We start from the raw sequence: 15,933 nt of genomic DNA on the forward strand, positions 1-15,933 counted from the left end.
ATTATTTTATGATAATCAGAAATACTGATTGAGTTACAGATTCCTTTGATTATAACGACGAGGAATTTATTAATACTTACTTACATGTAGTATGTTTGGTAAGCAGAATCTTTAAAAACTTGTCTGGGAAAAGAAATGGATCCAGGGCAGTGAAAATGTAGCTGACCAACTGGGCTAGGTTACACTTTTGCAAATTTTTGAAAGCCTTTAGTGACTCCTCGTTATTCACATAATGGAATTTGAGCCTCTTAATCTGGCATTCGAGGTGCTCTACAGTCTCACCTCACTACTTGTCCACTCCCCACCCAGCTCCACTAGTTCAAACTGCTGGTCTGCCCACTACTGTGAAACACACTTGCTGCATGCTCACTCTGGGCATACTTAGTTCTGGGACTGCTCTCTTAGTCCGGAACACTTCATGTCTTCTCTGTTTATCTGACAGTATTTATTTTTCTAGTTACCCAGCTTTTTGAAACAGTTGTTTCTCTGAAAATATGCCATACTCCACATCAAGTAGTGAAAAGGTTTTATTTTCCTTAATGACCTCCTACTTCACTTGAGGTCAACATCCTTAAAGTAATCCCTTCTGACCACAATTTCTACCAGTCTCCCCTGCTACTACTACAGCCACACTGTCCTCTTTGTGACTGCTCAAGCAGTCCTAGCATACTCCTACCTCAGGGCCTTTGCACTTGCTGTTCTCTTCAAATGTTCTAACCCCAGAGAAAAGTCACATGACTCACTCCTTGCCTTCATGCTTCTTTTTCCAATGTTCTCATATTCAAGAGGCCTTTTGTGACCACTCCATCTGAATAGCACCATTCACTCCAGCACTGCTGATTCCCTTTGTCCTGTTTATATTCAGTATCATCTGACATCTGCTTATTTATTAGCTGTTTCTCCCCCATTGAAATGTAAAGTTGATGAGGGAATCCGTAGTGCTTAGCACTGTGCCTGTCAAATAGTAGGTGCTCAATAAATACCTGTTGATTGATTTTCCCCAGACTAAGAATTCTTTGGATTATAGTGTTTACTTAGTGCAATTTCAGAAGATGTATGAAATTGGGAAATTTATTTACTATTATTTTATTTTAGGATGAGAGGATGAAATTAAAAGTCAAAACAAGTTACATATTGCCTCTTTAACATTTATCTCTTTATCATTTATGTAGTCACTTAAAAACATTTGTAATACTAACTGTTGCCAGGCACAATTAAACAAAAGATACAATCCCTGCCGTCATGGAGATTGTAATCTAATGGGGGGGTAGAGGGTTAAATAAATACGCACATAAACATCTGCTTGTCAGTTGTGCTAAGGGCTACAGAGGAAAAACAGATCTGAGTACCTTGAATAACAAAGACTGGGCTTGGAGAAGCCCCGCCCACACTGAGAAACTGACGTGAAAATGGAGACCCTTGGTAGGCAAGGAAGAAAGTGGGATTTAGAAGATCCTACCGTGTTTCCCCGAAAATAAGACCTAGCCGGACGGTCAGCTCTAATGCGTCTTTTGGAGCAAAAATTAATGTAAGACCCGGTCTTATATTGTGTTATATTAGACCGGGCCTTATTTTCATATAAGAACGGGTCTTATATTAATTTTTGCTCCAAAAGACGCATTAGAGCTGACCGTCCGGCTAGGTCTTATTTTCGGGGAAACAGGGTATAACTTTACAGTAGGCCCTAGTTTTCACCTGGGTTCATTATGATAATGTAAAGATTGAAATCATAGCATGGAAGTTTCTTTTTAACTTTCTGAATTTCTATATCAATGTAATTCTTAGAGAATATGCAAAAAAAAAAATGAAAATAAAGTTGAATTTGAATAATTATCTGGTACCAATTTGAGAAAGTTAGGCCTAAAGTTCTCCCATCGTTCACTAGAAGTTTTCTGGTTTCATTATCCGTATTTGTGCCATCCAGCTTAGTAGCTGCATATGGCTATTTTCATGTTTCTTTTTAAAAATGTGACTGCTAGAAAAATTTAAAATACATTTGCGGCTCACATTATATTTCTATTGGACAGCCCTAGTCTGTATAGCTGAGTAGATGGCTTTTTTCATTCTACTTATATGAAAATAACCAGAAAGGATGTCGGCAGGGATAAAGGAGAGAATTACACATTCATAGTGTATGAGCTAAATAATTATTCTAATGGTTATAGTAACACTAAACATTTACAGATAAAAACTGTGGAGGCCTGTAATTTTGCTTGTCTGAGATTCATTTCCGTTCTTCAGGTAAGAATACGGCAGTTTTCTTTGGGGGCATAACTCCTCTAGGTTCGTTACCCCAAATATCTTACCTCCTCTGCAGGTCAGTGGTGCGTGCGCATGTGCTCCAGGCTAGCCAATCACAGTGCTGCCTTCCCTCGGCTGCAGTGATTGGCTCTGGGTTGGGCATGTGACCCAGGCCAGGCCATTGAGACTCAATTCCAGGGCTTTTTAGAGTTATTAGGAAAGAGAACTGTCTTTCTGCTGGAGTTGCTGATTTGTGAGGAAAATAATTTGGGATGACGAAAACTGAACTTTCTTAGTATCAAAACCCATGAGAAGCAGGAAGAGATAATAGATATAAAAAGAAAGTTTTCTGACGATGCTGCTTGATCTCCTGAATCCAGCTGTTTTTGAATCTGCAGCCAGTCCCAGGATTTGAGTCTCTCCCCTAGTTGAGTTGGGTTTTGGTTCCATGCACGTCCTCACTAAGATAATTACGGAGATATATGCACTTGCTGAAGGCTTTTAAGAGAATTAACAGTTCTTCAAATGAGAGCTAATTAAGTCAGTACAGCCCAATACAATAAAATCAATTAATGAGTTTTCAAGTTGGCACTTTCTGTTCATTAGTTACATTTTCTTCTAATGAAAACTCCACTACCAGGACACCATCTATATAATGATTTTAGCCTTGAAAATTTTAACAAATAATACCAGAAACGTGAAGGAATACTGATTTTACAGGGGTCCAAAAAAGCCCTTTTTCTTGGGAGTCATAATGCTGGATGATTACATTTGTAGATGTCTTTTAGTCACGTGGCCAATTTCTCGTTCAATTGTGTAAATGTATAATAGTTGAGAATTTCTTGCTGTCAGTGGGGCAGGGATTTTACCAGAATCAGTAAGTAGGTAACTCAGGGAGTTTTATGAGAACACCCAGTTCATTTTGATCATCTCTGTGTTGTTCTTCATTGTCTTTTAACAGTTTCCCACAAATTAAATCTATTACCTAGAAACAGCAGCAATATCCTGAACCATGTTGAATTTTTATCTCTGAGTTTCAATTTTAGCTCAGTTACTGAGTTTGTATTATAATCAAGTCACAGCATCTTTATCTGTCAACCCATGACAAATGCCACTGCTTGGGTGAGGACTGCCTCGAGTGCAACATGCTGTCTCCTATTGTAGTGAGTCATGTATATCTGCTGGCAGCAAAGTCTCGATGGACTGTGACTCTGAAAAGTTCATTTAGCTTTACTACGAGAAGAAAGCTGTGCATAACAAAAAAAGCGAATAAATATTTTTAAAGCAACTTCCTGTACATATACTTGGATTAATAGCTCAGTTTCCTTCTTTTAAAATCCTTATCTATAACAACAGTGATTGATCAAATACAATAAATATATATGTAGAGAAATACACAGACACTTGGAGAACCTCACTCTAGTGAAAACTGAGATTGTGAGCCAGTATGTTACATGACAGTACGATTTTTCAACCACAAAGATTACAACAAAAAGTATATTCTGGTTCAGAAGACTTTATCTGAGGACATGTAATCTTTGAACCTTGTTATCTGATACTATGTATGTATGTATGTATTATACATGCACACAGACACACACACATTTGGGTTTGTCCTGTATACCCTGTCAGATAATTCAGTCTTTAGGCGAAGGACTATCTTCATTCTCTTTCTAACTATCCAGCGTAGAAATGTTTAATATGTTGGCTAACTTTTTATAAGCAACATCTTAATAAAATAAACTATTATAAATGCAGAGTTTCCATTCAAATCATAAGATCGTGCATGCAGCATATTAGTGACTACATGATTCTGAAACTAGATCATGATCAAGTCAGTGGAAAATACAATGCAGAAGTGAATTACCTAAAATTTCATTTGGGGGGGATCAAGAGTATCTTGATGGGATGGGCTCCCATAATCACATAGTTGGTACAGATGTGTTCAGACATAACTTCTGTCGCTAGATATCTTTGGGATTTCTGAGTGCCCTCCATTTTTAATAACCTTGGCTTTTCTTAGTTATCTGACTGTAGAAATTAAAGATCTGGCCAAAGAAAAGCTCTCTGATACAAACAGAGACCAATGGAAAAAAGAGAGAAATATACCATCAAGGCTTGGAAGTGGGTACTGGAAGATACTCAGATCCCAGAAAGGGTCCTGATCTTGGGAAGCGCAACTTCAAGGCAGGTAGCGAGGCATTGAGGAGGACAGGTGCAAGCTCCTGGCGCTTACCCTGGTGTGCAAAGCATCTGGGCAGGAAGTACCTCAGAGCGAGGACCCGGGAGTTTCTAGTTCCAAGGAAAACCACGCAGCACACTGGGGATGGGATGCAGACCCCGAGAGGGAAGCGTCACCATCTTGCAGCCTTCCCACCCCCACCCTGGAGTGAAGTGACCTAAGGCTGTGCTTTCTCCTTTATGATGAAGGACTAGGGCAGGGAGACTTTATTATACACGGAGGCATCCCAGCTAGGGGAGGGCGCCAGGGCACTGAGGCTCTTTGTGTCTGACATGTTGGGCTTCAGCAGTGTTCACAGGCTGCATCTGTGTCTGTGGAAGACCCACATGTATTTAGGTGTCGTTGTCCTTGGGAACCTCTGCTAAAAGTGTGAGTGTGAGTATGTGTGTGAGAGAGTGTGTGTGAGAGAGAGTGTGAGTGTGAGTGTGTGTGAGAGAGAGAGAGAGAGAGACAAGGGGAGGGAAAGGACGGAGGGAGAAGATTTAAAAGCCATGTATGGGGACAGATGGGTACTAGACTTATTGTGGTGATCACATCGTAAGGTACATCAATGTCTAATCACTATCCTATACACCTGAAACTCTTGTAATGTATTCAACTATAATTAAAAATTGGAAACAACCATTGGAAAAGGTACCTTTCTTCTTTCCTCTGCGGCCTCCAGCTTTTTCTGGATCTCCTCCAAGGACAGGTCTTTCTTCTTTGGAGAAGCTAAAGTTCGTGGGGCTTCTGAGATGGGAGATGGTGGCTTTAAGATCAGCTCAAAAGCCTGGCCAGAGGCACGTTTGTTGATTTGCTTCACTTCCATATCTGAGAAATGAATATTTGCAAATGTTAAGCATACAGAGCATGAAGCATGGTTGTATTTTAATAATCTGAATTCCGGCACTTGAAAATAACATTGATGTTCAAAGAGGAATAAAATGCTATGTGTGATCATTTGCTCTACTGTGATTTCTCATTCTTTAGTATAATTATGGATATATTTTAACATATTATGGATATATTTATAACATTGCGGAATTCAAAAATGTCCATAGGGAGTGGAATAATGGTAGGTATACTTAGGAAAAAACAGCCTGAATTGATTTAAACTAAACTTTATTTTCCTTTTGAATAAATATGAGCTTCACATGAAAATCAAGTAGCACAGATTTAGATTTTTTTTTTTTTGGTGGAAGTCACCATGGCTGGAGGCATTTTCAGGCCAAATGATGAGGAAAATAACATAGTCGTCCAGTTCACATATATAATCCTGTGGTGGGAAATCGCAGGAGCTGTTGTTAGAACCAACATCGCTCCCTGAGCGCCTGGAAAGACTCGGCTCCGGCCGTGCGCATGTGCACAGCATCCAGCTGCATTACAGTCTGCTCTTCCGTGTGTGTGTTGACCTGAGTCGTCAAGCGTGTGTAGTGTCCACTCTGGGGAGGACATGTGGTGGGGTCCTGCCTTCAGAGTGCTTACTGTCTAATGGGGACAGCGAGACAAGATCCCACTGTGATGTCTTTAATCCGACTTTGTGGCTACTTAGAACGTCCTCCTTAGGATGCAGAGAGGAGCCCGGAAAGAGGCCGTAGAGGAGGGGGAGGGTGACATTCACTTCTGTAAGCTGTAACCTGTGTCTGTGTAAGAAATGGTTAAGAACTGGAAATCGGTTAGCCACGTCTTTCTCACCAGCTGCTTCTGTGAGGAAGGTAAGCAGGGTATCAGACCCTCAGCAGTGCATAAGCGATGCTGAATTGTCTGTTCAACTTCTAAGACTGAGCTTATACAGAACTTCTGACTTTCTTCTTCCCCCCTCAGTCCCTCAGTGGGCAGAAACCGGCACTCTGTCCCCTGTCCCACCAGGGCACCTGTGTACCCTCTGTCACGGCATGTAACCATGTTGTGACCTCCTTACTGACTTGTATGGTGGGGTGCTCTTCTAGGCCCTGAGTTCCTTGAAGTGGGGGGCCATGCTGTGTCCGTCCTTGGAGCCTTAGTGACAACACAGAATGACGTTTTGGAATCTCAGAAGAAACAGCTGGATTTAGGCAGAGCTGCATCTAGCACATTAAGGATCTAGTTTATTAATGAATTTGTACAAAGTAGGCACTGGGCCTGCATTCTAATGAGAATTGTTGTTGGAAAGCGAAACCCTTTGCACGAAGGCCGTTTCCTTTTGAAAGTTAATTGGCATGTATGATGCTTGTGTCATGACAGAATCATTTTGGCAGGAAAATGCCTGTCAGTCCTGGAACGGGCTTTAAAGGCACAGAAGGGGTTAACGGCCACAGGTCCCTTTACCTTCTCTTTAATGTATTTCTTTACACATGTGGAGAAGATAAATAATGAGGAGCCAAACAGAAAAACGTGCTTCAGCTATATCTGCTACACACATGACTGTATCAGCCATTTTGATTGTATTGACTGAATTAAGTGAGGACGGTATTGTTGATAATGATAAGTGCCATTTTGGGGTGCTTACAAGGAGGTGTTCGATTTGCATTAAGCCACTTATGCCCCACAGCACCCCTGGGCGGAGAACGCTAGAGTTAAATAAGGCTCAGAGAATCTGAGTGACTGGCCAGGGGTCATGTGGATAGTGGCAGAGCCAGGAAGGAAACAAACTAAGCAGAATGAGCCAGGAGAAATCAAACCGAAAGGGTTACAATGCACAGAAGTTCACAGCCCGGCTAGTTCTCTAGGCTTTTCTTTTTAAATCGTCTTGATGTAGAGCCTCAGTCCTAAGTCAGTTTTATTACTGGAACTTGTTAGGTTGTTGACATGCATACACCAAATATGGGAACTTTATAAAGACTATGCTAATGCGAAAACTGTGATGCTATTGATTTTCTCTCCTGGGTTTTCTCAGTATAAAGCATTTTCTTGCAAATTATGATCTGCTCTGATTAGATCTTATCGTATCATGTTGTAAAGAAAAGACTTGGCTACATTCTGGATGTTGACACGGTTTGTAGACGTGGCTGCACTAATAATTCAACATTGTTTCTTACGAGATCTTAATGTGCTGTTACTAGCACCAAACACGCTGCTTCGAGCAGTAGGCTAGCAATAAGACCTAATGGGTAGACACAGCAAGTCAACAGTGAGATCTACCAAATACTGATTTAATTATCTTAGCAGCCGGGAGAGAGAAACTGAAGGACCCACGCTTTCCCAAATGATCTCGCCGGCAGGGGCGTTCTGTTGTCAGACTCACCGTCGTAAGTGTAGGTGTTGATGTTGCGAGGTTCCGGGTAGAAGCAGGAGCAGATCAGTGACAGCATGGACAGCTCCTTCATTTTTTCCTTGTAGGCTGGAACAAAGGCTCGAGATTAGAATCTTTCATTTTCTGAGTTTCCTCTTAGCGCTGCTTTTAATTGGAAAGGGAATCCTAGCCTCCTGCAGAATGAGTGTGGCCAGGGATATCACTCCACTCTTCCTCAAAATATAAATGGATGGAAGATGGAAACAGCTCCCACGCGCATGTTCCTTATTACAGAGGACGTAAATCACACATTAGAGCAGGTACGGTAAGAAGTGGGAGAAAGGGAGTTAGAGGAAGAAAGGAAGGTAGAAGGAATTGAGATCCAGCAGGACAGGGGAGAGCTGGAGGAAGCAGAAGCGAAAATGAGGAGACATAGGTCCATTCTAGTGCATGTCCAGCAGGTTTGTTGTATATAAGTGAGATTCAGGAGGGATCCTTTGCTGGTTCAGCCTGAATGGCCACACATTCATTTGGGGATAGGCAGAGAACTCATCAGGATAGTTATTAAGCGGACATCCTCCAGGGGCCGATATTGCTGCTTTCCCAAGTTCACTTTCTTCTATCTCCTTCTTTCCACACACACCAAAAACCTGGATCTGAGATCTGATTACTGTCCTGTCTGCATAACCCAGTTTGGGTGCCCACCTTGCCAAGGACCTGCAGGAGCTGGGATAGGGACCTTCTTCCCTCTTCATCCCCTCCCCATTTCATTTCCCCCTTTTTCCTTCAAGAGGTGTCCTGCCTAGGTGACCTTGGAGGGCATTTTACTACTGTTGGTTGTCACCAGGACAAGTGATGACCAAATGGAGATAAGGAGATGCGATCCTCTCACTTTATGGATTCTTTAATTACTGAGATTTATAAATTAAGAAAAAGGGAAGAAAAATGATGAGAAAGTGTATACAAATGGTGATGGAATAACACTGAACCGCACAGGTAACATTTGTTTAGCTTGGGCCTTATTGATAGGTGCATCTTTTGTTTGGTTGGCAAGAAACAGATTCAATATTCAGATGCTTTACAGCTACAGAATGTTAGATTGGGAAGGTCCTAAGAGATCATTTAGCCAAACGTCCACCAATTTGCAAATGAAACTGGCCCACAAAGGGCAAAGTCATACTCGTATGTGGCCAGTGACAAAGCTGGGGCCTCTGGCTAAACTGTAGCAAATCAAGACCGCCAACAGGCCTTCTTCTAGCTCTACTTTCAGGATGCGGGTCACTGTGTCCAGCGGGCTGGACATGCCTGGTTAGATAAGGGTGGGCAGGGTGGTCAGGCACGGCTTTACAGTCCTAATTGCCAAGTTTAGCACATAAAAATACAGCACACCTAGTGAAGTTTTATATTTCATGGGACATAGGAAAAACATCCTTTGCTTTCCTCAAATTCAATTTAACTGGGTGTCTTGTACTTTATATGGCAACCGGAGCAAGTGGACCTGGGTTGTAAAGACTGAGCAGTGTTGAGGAAAGCAAAGACATATGGAAATGGGTTTTAAAGAGACCACATGGAAGATTTCTCTGGGTAGGGTACTGAGTTCACTTAAAGATCAATAACTCCAGGGCTTGTTATTTACTTCCTGGTCTTTATGTATGGCATTGTCTGTGCTCCAGGGGACGGCCCTGACACAGACCATACTACCGTGGGTTTTTCCGGAGTTGTGTCCTGGAGTATGTCTTTCTGTGGGTCCATTCTGCTCCACGATTTTGGGTAAGATGTTTAGAAATTTTGCTCATGTACAAGGGTTGTGACTTACAATATTATATTTATATGAAACTAAACATGGATATATTTCATTCAAGAATGTCAGAATATCATGAATTTTAAACATGTAAACTTAAAAAGAAGAGAGTTTAGTTTTGAGTCAACCCTTAGGACTATTTCTGTGAGAGTTTGAGGTCAAAGATGGCAGTGGGTTGGTTAGCTGTAAGTCTTTGTTTGTCCGCACGGTTCTTGGTTAAGCACATTAATAATGTTCCCTTGCGCTGTCAGAAGTTTGGCCATTACAGCCATCCCAGCAATAGGGAGCCACTGAACATTCTGAAAGGGGGGCGGGCTTACTTGATAAAAGCCTGTTCTTAGATTTATTTGGCCAATTTATGCAGGAAGACCTGTAAGTAGGAGACACACTTAAGAGACAGCTGAGTCAAGTTCAGCTGGTAATGTGGTACGGCTTTGGAAGATGGTAGTACAACGGAAAAAGAAAGCGAAATGCAAGAGACTTTATGAAAGAAGCATTACTAGGAATTAATAACTGAACGTGGGGCCCAGGGCATAGGGAAGGGAGAGAGAGCCTTGTGGATGGGTGGTCACGGGAAGCTTTCCAGAGAAAGTGTGGCTAAAACTGAGTCCAGTAGGATGAATTGGCCTTGCAGAAAACAGGGTATGGGTTGAGGTACTGAAATATATATAATTTGGATAAAGTTTTTTATTAATAGTAAAAAAAACAATCCCAAGCAAATGCAAAGCCTATTAAAAACATGCTAATAATATTTCACTATTGACATTTCATGCATTGAGTTGACAATCATTTTCTTTATTGTTTTTTTTTTGAAATCAGCATATATTAATCTTTTCACAACGCTCCAACACCATGCAGAGTCGTATGCATGTTTGTAAGGATGTGGGAGGTGACAGGTAATTCCATATAATCTTTTTCATAGTTGGTTGCATTTGCTATTAAACTATGAATATCTGCAAGCAAGTGTGTTTCTCCAGTGAATTCATTTAAAATTCAACCCACATGATGTATAATGATTCTGTAGCAATATCCACTTAGCCTAATGGTGTATGGACGCTAATAGCTTTTCCCCTCTTCCGATGGCTACCTACAGTGAACTATGAATAATGGTAACAGCTGCTGTGCGTTGAGCACGATGTCTCAGGCATGGTACTCAGCTACTTGCATGCATTTCATTTAATAATCTCAACAAGGTACTATAATGAATCCAGATTTACAGATGAACTCAAGACTCACATAAGTGTAGTAACGTGCCCAACGTGCGATAGGTCATAAAGTGGGCAGTTTAGTTTGAACGTAGGTCCGCCTGCCTCGTCGTGCTCTTAATGCAGTTGATGACCTCCAACAATTTGCTCAGATGTGTTAGTCACACCTTCACTGTCTACACATTATTTCTAATGAGAAAATAATGTATATTATTCCTGATTTTTAAAATAGAGTCCAAGACTTTTCCCATTTTTCTTTGGCATTTGTTGTTAATGAATGTGCACGTTAGTTATTGACTACATGGCTATGGGTAAATATAGAGTTTTATAGAAAGAAACTTTTTTTTTTTTTTTTTTTTTTTTACTTGTGGCTTTTACTTGGTGCCGATGGGTAGAAAACTCAGAAGAAGTTTCTCAAAAGGAATTCTAAGTATATATGTTCTTATTATAAGAGTAAATAGATCCTTACACATTTATATTGCAGCTAATGAGATAAATAATTATCTGGGTATTTTAGGAACAGGAAACTTTTGTATCCGTTATTTGGTTATTTTAAGAATGATGTATTTTGGCAGGCAATTACCTGAATTTTTCCTTTTTTTTTTTTTTTGAGGAAAAAAGTGTGCTTAAGGAGAATAATATAATCCGTATTAGAGATTTAATAATCTGATTAGATCTTGGGCTAGATGAAAACAGCAGAGAGATTTTGTTTACTTGGTAAAATATGAAACAGACACGCATATATATGTATCATAAACTCTAGGGCCCTTTGCTCAAACTTTGAAGTATGCCTTAAATTTATACATACTGTGTTTTGACAAGAAAATAATGTGTGTTGTGCATGAGATTATACCCCGTCATTTTCTAAAGGCCAAATAAAAATAAGCGATTTAAAAGTTTTCAGTTTTCTACTTCATTTGGCTTATGTGAGAATGACCAAATGAGTTCTCACACTTACCATTTTGTTGTTACCTGATTTAGAATCAGTAGTATCCTAAAATACCTTCCGTTTATGCATTCTGGGAAATACTTTGACTCAGTTTTGGCTAATGCTGTGTGTAAAGTGGTAATATGTTTAGACGTCCTGTTAACATGTGAAAGACAGTAAGGGATGCTCTAAAAATGTCATGAGTATGCTATTCTGGGAGAAAACATTTCATACTCTCTGTATGGACTACTCATCCATGTATGACCATAAGGACACGGCCACTCAGAGGACTGGACAGCTGACCGTAGACTTGGGTTCTGGTGGTTCTGCCAAAGAACGCCCTGAGTCTGTTAGCACATTCCCTCTTCTCCTTTCCTTTGTCATGTTTTCCCTGTGATCATATTTGTCTAGCAGGGAGGTTTTCTTGGCTTCAATACTCAATTTGGATTCAACCTAATTTTCTTCTTTTGAAAGTCTAGGCAGAAAGTACAGGATAAAATCAGATGATGTGTAGAATGTAGGATTTTGATGCCTTACGCTTGGCTTTACAGCAATTAGATTTGCATTGGTTTCTGAGCGATTTCATTGAAAACTTTTCTTGATTTGAAGCATACTAATTTATATATTTATATAAACGTGACTAAAGGCACCTCTTAAGTAAAAAAGATCTGTCATTTCCAGGTAGAGGTGTCTTTAGGACCTGGCAGATTGTGGGTGATAGCCATGGACCTGGTTGGCAGTCTTCATCGCTGGTGCCAGGACTTAAAAAAACAGCACAGTGGGAGAAACAGGATCCTCTGCTGATTGGTTCTAAAGACCTGAGACTTACACCCCGATTATTAAACACCGAACCCACGCTTTACCACCACATTTTATGTCCTAATTGTATCCTCCACTCTCTTTTCCTCCCATTATCTGAGTCTTAACATAGATGGGAATCAGTGACCTCTTAGCCTTCTTTTTACATGTCACAGATTAAGCTCCTGATGCTCATTTTAACTTGATTTTGACCATACTGTCTTATGGGTGTGTGTGTGTGTGTGTGTAGCATGTTTGGTACGTTGATGCTTACGGGTCCTAGAGTCTGAGGTTACATTATTTTCTAAAAGTCAAATGTGTCATCCTGTTTTGAAGTATTTTTGGGAGCTCCATCACTGTGATTTTTCTTCTTGAAAGATGAAATAGATTCAAATGATTTTATTTAAAGCACTTGCATACTATATTGGCTTCAATTTGGGCCTTACAAAAACTATGCAAAATCTCAGATTTTTAAAGATGTTTTAACATCCCAGCAGACCACTGGTATGAGGTAATGTTCTAGATATTTCTGCTATGATGATGTCATGCTAATTAGTTTAGTATAAATATAGATTCAGTTTGCATTCATTCCCCTTACGTCTCCCTACCAAGAATTATGGTCTCCTAAGCTGTAATGACCAGACAGGTTTTGAAAGATCAGTATTCGATCAGATGAAGCAGCATACTTCTTCTGTAGGAATAGATATAACATCAAATAGAGGGACCTTTAAGAAGGTCAGAGCTGGACAACACATCATTGGGTATTACAGAAGCAAAGGAGTCTCCTAAATTTCAGTGAGATTGATTCTTGGCAAAGCAGTTGTGACAAGGAAAAGAAACTGAATGAAATCAGTCAATCCTTGTGATGAAAATTGTAATAAGAACAGTAAATTGTACTAACCTGGGACCTCAGCTTACTCTTGATGCCAGTTAGAGCTCCTGCTGAGTCTAATGAGAATTCCACTACATCATGCAGGGTCTTGTCCTTTTTTCTTTCCCCCGATGAAAGAAATTCTTAATAGTCCTCCACAGACACCAAACTGCACTGCGGTTTGCAGGAGTCATGGAAGCACTTTATTCTGCCTAGGTTTCAAGGTTTTATCACCAAGCCTAATTCTGGTTACTGAGTGATCATTTCTTCTTAAGTCCCCAGTACTCCCAGGTAGTGGTAATGAGCCTAAGATGATAGCTAACTTGGCATTTAAATGAGACAAAGCTAGGGTCAAAAAGCAGTCTGTGCCCCTGCTGAGTGGAGTTTTCAAGTAAGAATGACTCTTCCCTTCTGTCCCTGCTGTCTCCTGAGCTGGATGTAACGGCCATTTGAGGCTGCCATGACATTCTCTGAGTTGTCTCCAAAATGGCTGAATGTGGGACCCAAGTGATTTAAATCTCTCCATATTACTTTTTAACTTTTTGGCTGAAGAATAGAAAAATACTTTGCATCCATTCTTAACTTAGCAAAACGCATACTTCCTCTGCAGCCTAATTATTACATTTGTGGGGTCAGTTTCTAGAATGAGAAGTGTGTTGGTCATCAGTGATAGGATGTTGGTTTCCTTGTTCACTTCATTGTAATGTGTGGCCTTACTGCAGAAAATAACCTCCAGCTTCTACTTCACATGAGTTTTACAGTTACGTCTGACTGACTCATGTCTTGGTATGGGATAGGCGGTGTAAGACTACATATGTGGTGAATTACCTATTACGTTCTCAGTGAGAGCAGGAGCCTTCAGGAAGGAAAATGCAAGACATTTGTTACAAGTGCAAAATAAAGAACTGTAATATAAGATTCAGATGACTTTAGCTCAGTTAATGGGCCTGTTGACTTTTCCCTTGAATCGACCAGTGGTTTAGACATTGAGGATACAGGCAGTGAATTCAAAGGGACTCCTGTGTTTCATCGTGAGATGGGCTTGCCTGTCTTCAGATAATGGAATATGCTAATTTATACAGAGTATTGAGAAAAAACATTGGGGATAAGAGGGAACTCTAAAACAATTTGTGTGATAAGTTCTGACTTATAAGTTATATCCTAATTCCTCTGCCAATCTGAAAATTTACTAAAAGTTCAAAGCATATTTCTTGAAGAGTTTATATATAAACTTCTATTTCCTTGGAATGGCGTAAAGTTTCTATGCATTTGAAGAGCTCCATATTAGATCTGAGAGTGTCTTTCAAAATCCATATGACTTATAATAGTTTTTAGCATCAAATGAATAAAACAAGTATTTTCATTTGGTGTTTATGCCCAATAATGCTTATCAAGGTTCCATTCCATTCTGTTGAATAGAATCCTTATCTGAGTAGGTCTCTCAATTGAGACTTACAGCAGTTGCCCTAAATGCTTTCTTAGGAAATAAATGATATGTAAATAATGAATAGATGACAACTATGTCATACAAAGACCACAAAAGCCTTGTGTAGGAGCCAGCATTTTGCTTGTTTCCAAAAACCTAAGGCAAATTCTAGAGTCTCATTCGATGAAACTTTGTAAAATGCAGTGTGTAACATTTATTCAACAGCGCTCTGAAAGTTGGATTTTCAGATCACATTCATGAGAGTTCTATTTTAGCCATCCATTCAAAACTGTGTGGTAAATGCTTATATAACTGGTGTGGTGAACAAAAACTGAACAGTCAGGAAAATTTTTTCCTTTGAATGAAAACAAATCTGGGGACTTGGCCCGTCAAGGGGAAGTACAGCCACTTTGGGTCAGGGAGAATAGAATGGACAGGTATCTATTTTAAAGAATAAAATATATACATATTGTCAAGGTTTAGAACCACTCGATATTAAAAAAAACAAAGTGATTGCAATGCTATTATTTCTGAGTACCCCAGGGAGCATGTGAGAGTAACGCAGACTTTGAGATGAGTGTCATCTCATGTTAAAGCTTCCACTGTGATTTTCCTCAGCATCCATTTTAGAGGCAGCTAAATGGAGCGAAAGAGATCCTACAGGTTAACTCGATATGCCGTGACAATTGCTTTTTTGATTTTGGAACACAAATGCTACTTCCTCAAGCTTTGCTATGTAAAGACTCATTTTCTGAAATTGGATTCGTCCGATCAGATCCTAGAATCTTTTAATTAGTGTAATTTTCTGAAAGGAACGAAAAGCAGTTAGACAGAGCGCGTGAGTCATGTGTCTGAAGCTTCTGAATCTCAGTCAATTTTCTGTCATCACTGTTACAAACAGGATTAAAATATCAAAGACAATTTAGTCCAGGATAAGTTTTCTAAATTTCCTTTCTTTCACATACTTTCTGTTTCTTCTGGATATTTGGAAGTCAAAGCTCTAAGAAATAGTAATGTTTGGTAGCATGAAAGTTTTGCATGCTCATGCTATGACAAAGGTAGTTTTATTTTTTCCATGCCAAAATATCATTTTGCCTCTTGTCTTGTAATAAAGCAAACAGAGAAGATAAAGAGATTGAAAACAGTGTTTTGATTTACTTGAAGTAAGTAATTACATACCACAGAAACCTCAGAAAGATTTAAAAAGTAACTGTTCTCTATTGGTTGCACA

General features: G+C 39.8%; 1 protein-coding gene across 2 annotated transcripts in view; it reads right to left on the reverse strand.

Moving 5' to 3' along the window:
- Positions 1-15,933, reverse strand: part of STMN2 (stathmin 2) — a 44,846-nt gene that overhangs the window by 16,511 nt on the left and 12,402 nt on the right. For both annotated transcript variants that reach the window (XM_033126791.1, XM_033126792.1), the window contains exons 2-3: positions 7,686-7,781; positions 5,121-5,293 (exon numbers count right to left, since the gene is read on the reverse strand). In XM_033126791.1, coding sequence (XP_032982682.1) covers positions 5,121-5,293; positions 7,686-7,781 — 269 coding nt within the window. The remainder of the gene's footprint in view (positions 1-5,120; positions 5,294-7,685; positions 7,782-15,933) is intronic.

The sequence above is a fragment of the Rhinolophus ferrumequinum genome, chromosome 14 (assembly GCF_004115265.2).
Source record: "Rhinolophus ferrumequinum isolate MPI-CBG mRhiFer1 chromosome 14, mRhiFer1_v1.p, whole genome shotgun sequence".
Classification (NCBI taxonomy): domain Eukaryota; kingdom Metazoa; phylum Chordata; class Mammalia; order Chiroptera; family Rhinolophidae; genus Rhinolophus; species Rhinolophus ferrumequinum.